The sequence below is a fragment of the Camelus bactrianus genome, chromosome 22, assembly GCF_048773025.1.
Source record: "Camelus bactrianus isolate YW-2024 breed Bactrian camel chromosome 22, ASM4877302v1, whole genome shotgun sequence".
Lineage (NCBI taxonomy): Eukaryota > Metazoa > Chordata > Mammalia > Artiodactyla > Camelidae > Camelus > Camelus bactrianus.
The window spans coordinates 29,456,225-29,463,371 of NC_133560.1; the positions used below are offsets into that span (position 1 = coordinate 29,456,225).

Consider the following 7,147-nt stretch of genomic DNA (forward strand, 5'->3'; position numbering starts at 1 on the left):
AATTATTGAAAAAGTCAAAATAATAAAAGCTATCACATATTAGACTCATTATATTCCAAGTCTATCGCTAAATCCGTAACCAGCTCGATTTCGTTTAACCTTCACAATTACGAAGTAGGTATTGTCACTATCCCCAGTTTACAAGTGAGGAAGTCAGAAATTCAGGGAGGGAAAGTTAAGCCAGGAGAGCCATTCGGCCTCCCTACTGTGTGCCACACCGGAAGTCAGTGTACAAAAGGTTCCTGCGCCGCTTCCGGTCCCTGGAGTCGCTAGAGTACCTCTTTCACCTCCTGTATTTTTCTCCAGTCCCATTTCTTCCCATCTGCCGTCCCTTGGAATAATGACCACAGCCGTAGCAGACGAGCAGTGATTTTTAACCCCATTTTGAACTTGAGGAACCAAGCTCAGAGGCCCGCTCGGGCTTTCACTCCGCGTAAACGGAGACCCGGGATTCGAACTTATGATCCCAACATCTAGGGCACCCCGCCCCCCAAGCCCCACGGCGCGGAAGAACTACATTTCCCGGCAAGCCTCCGCGAGCGTGCGCATGCCCAGTGGTTCAGGAACGCTGCGAGGACAGATCTGCCTGCGCCTCTGCCAGGAATTGGCGAAAGTGGGCGAGCGGCAGGACCAGACTAGCCCCGGCTCGGGGTCCTGGAGTCCGCGCGGATTGAGGCCACCTCGGTTTGGGAAGTGAGTGTCCCGGCGGGGCAGAGCGGGTTCAGCGGCCGGCACCGGAGGTCACGGGTCTGAAGTCTTAAGTCTGGGGTCTGCGAGAGGACTGGGGTCTTAACTCTTAGCTTTAGGCTTGAGTTGTGTCGTCAGGCTGGGTCTGATGTTCTTGTCTGAGTCGGTCGATGTTGACTGTGGCGTTGAAAGTTTTGAGATGAGGGTCCGCTTTTTGGCATCTTGGTGCTCTAGTGTTAAGTCTGAAGTTCTGAGTCTAAAGTCTTGGACGAGGTCTTGAGTCCCAGGTCTCGGGGATCTACATCTGTCAGGCCTGTATCGTCAAGGTGTGTCTTCAACCTGGATCCACGTCCCAGGGGAGGAAGACTTGGAAGAACCAGGCCTGGGGTGAACAGGGTCTGCGAATGGGGAGAGGTCTGGGGTGACAGGTACAGGGGAATCCCCTGGGATTTGGAGCCCTGGGAAGCCACTGCCTTACAATTTCTCATTCTGCGCCTCAGTTTCCTCATCTGGGAAATGGGGGTCATGACAGAGCCTTCCTTGCAGTGTGTGATAGGGATTCAGTTATGTGTCCTGTATGAATAGCATCCAGCTAGAACCTGGTACCAAGTTGGCCTCCAGGAAATCTCATCTTTTATTCTCTCTTTCAGATGCTGGCTTGAGCCAGGAGTCCAGGCATGGAATTTTTGACAGCCCCCCAACTCCCTCCAGGACCTCCAGCCATGGACTTGGAGGAGCCCAGGGACACACTTTCAGCCTCTCAGGACCTCACCCCTGATTGCCAGTGGGACCCAGCGCCAGGAGGCCCTGGCAGCCTAAGTCAGATGGAACTTGACGGGCCAAATATTCAGGACCTGGTGCAACAGTTTAAAGCTCTGCCGGGTGATCTGGTGGGCCTGTCCCTAGATGGACCTCCGTGTCCCCTGCACATTGCCACTGGCCATGGCCTGGCCCCACAGGACATCACTGATGCCCATGGGCTCTTGTCCGCTGAGGCCGGCCGGGACGACTTGCTGAGCCTTTTGCAGCAAGATGAGTGCTCTCCTCCCCAGTCGTGCCCCACGGAACCTCCGGACCCTGCTCCTCGCCTGTTGCAGCCTCCTGAGGACCCAGAGGGCAATGCTGGCCCCCCAGAGTGGGCAGAGGGGGCCTCGGCCGAGCGGGGTGGCAGCTCAAGCAGCTCCCCAGAACCCTGGCTGGAGACAGTACCTCTGGTGGCTCCTGAAGAGCCACCTGCCACTGCCCAGGTAGAGCCCACCCCACACTCCAGGGCGCCTCCACTGCCGGGAGCCAAGCAGGCGGACTCAGGCCTGTCCCTCTTCTGTCTTCTTCCAGAGCTCCGAGACCCTGGCTTCATACCCTGCCCTCCGGGAGGGTGAGTGTGCCGCCCACCCTGGCCCCAGGGACTCAAGGGTTTCACAACAGCCTGACTCAAGCTCCCAAAATCTGGCACAGTTTGCCAGTAAAGAGTTGCTTCTAGAGAGGCTCTGAAGTTGGTTTCGAGTAGGTTCCAGAGACAGTCTGGAGAACATTCAAGAATGAGTAGGGGGTGGTAGGGCAGGCTTGGTAAACTGTAGCACTTAATTCTAGAGCGAGGCTTAGCACATTACCATCCGTGGGCCAAACCCAGCCTGTAGCCTGTTCTGGGATGTCTTCTGAGCTAAGGTTGCTTCTGTATTTTTAAATAGTGGAAAACAGTTAGGAATATTTCCTGACATGTGAGAATGATAGGCAGCTCAAACATCCGTGTCCACAAAGTTTTATCGGGACAGAGTCGCGCCCACCCGTTCACTTGTCCGCGGCAGCTTTCCTGCTACAGCAGTCGCACTGAGGAGCTGCGACAGAGACCTTGTAGCCTGTAAAGTGTTGACTGTTTGGCCCTTTGCAGAAAAGTATGCCAGTCTGCCTTCAAGGCATGAGAAGAACTGTTCTGGCCACCTGGAATGTTCTAGACTCCCCCCCCCCCCAAAACTACCTGAGGCTCTAGATCAAAGAACAAGTTTTGTGGCTGTGGGAAAGGGAGCAGGTTTGGACTTTTAGTTCCAAGAGGTTCTAGAGTCATGGGTGGATCTCTGACTCGCGCAGGTAGCTCCAGAACCTGGCACTTTGCCTGGGGCTCTAGATTAAAGTGACCGGGCTGATGAGGGTGTTTTGGAATGGTGGACAGAGCTGCCGGGTTCTGCTCAGATGGGAAGTCCTAGAACCGTGGAGTGAATAAAATTTATTTCTGCTTCTCAACCATGAGGAGCTGTACTGAACAGAGCTGTCCAGTTTTAGAGTCATCAGAAAGTTCTAGAGCTATACGATAGAAATATAATTTGGGCCACGTGTCACTTGGAATTTTTTTAGTTATCCACATTAAAAAAACACTTAATAACATATTAATTAACCCAGTATATATAAAATACTACTTCTATATAGAATCAACATTTTACGATTATTTTACATTATTTTCACATAAGGGCTTCAAAACCCAGCATGCATTTGGTACAGCGCATCTCAGTTCAGACCAGCCAGATTTCAAGTGCAAAATACCCACATGCATCTGGTGGCTACCATAGTGGGTGGGGAAGTTCTAGGACGCCAGAGCAGCCTTATCTGTTGTTCTGGAATGCTTAGATCATGAAGCACAGTGGGCAGAGCTGGCTGGCATTTAAGTTCACAGGGATATGGTTTAATTTCCTGGGATCTATACCTGTGGTTCTGAACCAAAAAGCAATAGCGATGGGTTAGAATCTTCTAGAACCACTGGCAGAGCTGTCTGGCTCTAGGTTGCTCAGGGAATTTAGAGCCATGGGGATACGGCTTTCTGTGGTTCTGGGCTGGGTTGGGGGATTCTGGAACTATGAGCAGCCTTGTTTGTGAACCATTCACATAATTCTTAGAATTACTGGGTGCATCTGCAGTTGTGAATTACTGAGGGGATTCTAGAACCATAGGGAGAGCTTCTCAGTGCTGCCATGATTAAGAAGTTCTAGAACCACAGGGTGAGAAGGTCTGATCCTGGGATGATAATAGGTTTTTAGAACCCCTGGCAGAATTCTGTGGTTTGAAACCACAGAAAGTTCTGGAAACATAGCTCAGGAGCCACCCAGGATTCTGGACGGTAGGAGAGGTTTGGATGTGTGGACAGTTGCCTCTTCCTGCGCTTTGGGCAGTTCTGTGACCAGCGGGTAGAGTTCTCTCTGGTCCTGGGCTGCTAGGGGAGAATGCTAGACCAAGGGGTGGAGCTGACTGGCTGTAGGCTGGGGGGTTGATCGTGGTTCTGTAATGGTGCAGGTTTTAGATATGGGACTGGGACTGTCTGGCTCCAGCCTGATCCTGGAATTCTAGAAACACAGGGTGGAGGGGTCTGGAAGCACTAGAGCTATTTTTGGATCTGGCCGTGGTTCTGGACACACAGCGGGGTCCTGAAACAGTACCCTCTGCCTAGGAGACCCCAAGCCATGGGCAGGGCCAACTCTAGACCGACAAGGGCTCCACTCTGTGAGGGCTGAGTCACTGGTCCGTGGTTCTGGAACAGTGGGTGGACCTGTGCAGCCCAGAGTGCTGAGCTGCAGGGTGGAACTCTCTGTGCTTCCAGCCCGTTTCCGGAGCCAAGACCCTGGGCAGAGCCCACAGCAGGTGGACGAGCCTCGTAGTTCTAGGGGACTGACCTGCCTCTGTTGTCGCCCTCAGTTTCTGGCCCCTGTGACCACGAAGACCTCTTAGACGGTGTCATATTCGGGGCCAAATACCTGGGCTCCACCCAGCTGGTGTCCGAGCGGAACCCGCCCCCCAGCACACGCATGGCGCAGGCCCAGGAGGCTATGGACCGTGTCAAGGTGAAACCAGGGGCGGGCGGGCGGGCGAGCAGGCAGGTGGGCCGCAGGCCCAGGTCCTCTGAGGCCTCCAGAGCCTGGTGGGGTAAAAGCTGGGTCTTTGGGGGCCTCCATCTCCCACCCCACCCCCTACAGGCTCCGGACGGGGAAACTCAGCCCATGACAGAGGTGGACCTCTTCATCTCCACCAAGAGAGTCAAGGTTCTGATGGCCGACTCACAGGTATGGAGCGGGCCTGGCCCCTGGGGTGTGAGGGCTCCACCAAGGTGGGACTGAACGAGGTCCCCGCAGCCCAGCCTGGTCTCCCCCACCTGCCCCAGGAGGCCCTGATGGACCACGCCCTGCAGACTATCTCCTACATCGCCGACATTGGCAGCGTGCTGGTGCTCATGGCCCGGCGGCGGCTGGCCCAGCGGCCCACACCCCAGGCCCACAGCCGCCGGCTCTACAAGATGATCTGCCATGTGTTCCACTCTGAGGACGTGAGCAGGGGGCTCCGGTTGTCCTGGGGCTGAGGGGGATGCGGGCCAGCCCCTGCCCTCCTCCAGAGCCACACCTATCACCCCAGCATCCTTCCGCCCTCCCCTCCCAGAGGCCCCTGAGCCATATATTCCAAACCTTCCCATAAGACCCTGAGACTGGCGGCCAACCCCCCAAGACCTCCCCGCTCAGGCCTGTCTCCCTTCCCCTCTCCCCATAGATTCTCAGCTTGGGGGTGGGAGGGTGGGCTCTGGGGGTGTCATTAGGGGGGCCTGAAGGAGGTGGGTGGGCCCCCCAGAGAGGTGCCACACCTCCCCACAGGCCCAGCTCATTGCTCAGGCCATTGGCCAGGCCTTCGCTATGGCCTACAGCCAGTTCCTGCAGGAAAGCGGGGTGGACCCCAGCCAGGTGGGCACCCATCAGTGCCAGGGGGCCACAGGCCCTGGCCACCTCCACAATGGGGACCTCGACCACTTCTCCAACAGCGAAAACTGCAGGGAGGTGAGCCAGCAGATCCCCCGACCTGGGCCCGCCAAGGGGCCCTCAGCCCTGCCCCAGCTCCTTCCCACCCACCCCTGTCCCCTCCAAGCGGCCCTCAATCCCTGCCTCCCCACCAGGTTTCCATCGAGAAACGAAGGGGCGAGGCTCTGGGCGTGGCCCTGGTGGAGTCAGGCTGGGGCTCCTTGCTGCCCACGGCCGTCATTGCCAACCTGCTGCACGGGGGCCCCGCCGAGCGCTCGGGGGCCCTCAGCATCGGGGACCGCATCACCGCCATCAATGGGACCAGCCTGGTAGGGCTGCCCCTGGCCGCCTGCCAGGCCGCCGTCCGCGTGAGTCCTCCGGGCTGGCAGGGGCACAGGGCCTGCGAGGGCCCCCCAGAGGGCAGGCCTGTGTCCCCAGAGGTCCCTTCCCTGGCCAGGTCTCTGAGGCCCTGTCCCGAAGGGACAGGTAGAGCTTCTAGTCCTGCTCGCTCCCGTGCACTTAAGGAAGTTGAGGCTCCGAGAGGGGAAGTCGCTGTCCAGGGAGACCCCGCTGGTGCGGGAGCAAGACTGGAACTCGGCAGGCCTTTCCTCTGTTGCTGCCACGCAGCAAGTGTGTTCTTGAGTCTTGACTGTATTGCCCAGATGGGGAAACTGAGGCCCAGAGGTAAGGAGGGACCTGGCCAGGCCGGAAGGGCAGGTCTGACGTGGTCCCTGCAGCCCATTGCTGGGTGTTTGTAACCCTGCCTCATGGGCATCGCTAGAACCTTGCTTTTGGCCTTGAGAAAGTAGGCCCAGGGAGGTGAGGCCGCCCGGCTCTGGTCTCTGTTCTTAACCGACTCTCGAGGGGTCTTCTAGACTCTACAGCCTCTGTTTTATGGGTGGGTAAACTGAGGCCCAGGGTGGGCTGCAGCTCAGCAAGAAGTCTGGCAGCCCCCTGCCCAGAGGCCCAGCCAAGCCAACAGCCCCCGTCCTGCACAGGAAGTGAAGTCGCAGATGCTGGTGACCCTCAGTATCGTCCACTGCCCACCGGTCACCACGGCCATCATCCGCCGACCCCACGTCCGCGAGCAGCTGGGCTTCTGCGTGGAGGATGGCATCGTGAGCCCCAAGCCCAGGGACCAAGTTGGGGCGGGCGGCCCCGATTGTGGCCCCCCTGAGCTTTGTGGCCCTTCCTGTTCCCCCAGATCTGCAGTCTCCTCCGAGGCGGTATCGCCGAGCGCGGGGGTGTCCGTGTGGGGCACCGCATCATTGAGATCAACGGGCAGAGTGTGGTGGCCACGCCGCACGCCCGCATCATTGAGCTTCTCACCGAGGCCCACATTGAGGTTCGAGGCGGTGGGCGGGCCCTGGGTGGGCGGGGCCCGATGGGAGGACCCCCCCCCCAGCCACTGCCTCCTCTCCTCCCCCAGGTCCACATCAAGACCATGCCAGCCGCTACCTACCGCCTGCTCACAGGCCAGGAGCAGCCCGTGTACCTGTGATCCGCCACCTACACCCCCACCACTGTGCCTTAGCCCCCACCAGGCCTGGAACTCCATCCGTGGACCCTCCTCGGCTGGCCAGGGCCCCAAAGGTTTCCTGGCTCTATATTATTTTCTGATGGAAAAAATTAAAAGCTTATCAAATGGGCAAGGTTTTGGATCAGGGTCTGTGGGGTCGAGAGAGGAAAGACAGCGC

The 7,147-nt window shown here is 57.7% G+C and overlaps 1 protein-coding gene across 3 annotated transcripts; it reads left to right on the forward strand.

The window, feature by feature from the left end:
• Positions 1-534: 534 nt before the first annotated feature.
• Positions 535-7,102, forward strand: APBA3 (amyloid beta precursor protein binding family A member 3). 3 transcript variants are annotated; one of them, XR_012501681.1, is made up of 11 exons: positions 535-693; positions 1,338-1,934; positions 2,023-2,062; positions 4,366-4,511; positions 4,644-4,730; positions 4,829-4,990; positions 5,310-5,489; positions 5,578-5,818; positions 6,449-6,568; positions 6,655-6,795; positions 6,880-7,102. XR_012501681.1 is itself a non-coding variant. In XM_074351127.1 (11 exons), the coding sequence occupies exons 2-11, from the start codon at positions 1,365-1,367 to the stop codon at positions 6,949-6,951; spliced, it is 1,731 nt and encodes a 576-aa protein (XP_074207228.1). In that variant the 5' UTR covers positions 535-693; positions 1,338-1,364; the 3' UTR covers positions 6,952-7,102. The 3 variants fall into 3 exon arrangements, 2 of the variants coding, with proteins under 2 accessions (XP_074207228.1, XP_074207227.1); XM_074351127.1 differs by having other exon boundaries at positions 5,606-5,818; XM_074351126.1 differs by lacking the exons at positions 6,655-6,795; positions 6,880-7,102 and having other exon boundaries at positions 5,606-6,591.
• The last annotated feature ends 45 nt before the right edge of the window (positions 7,103-7,147 follow it).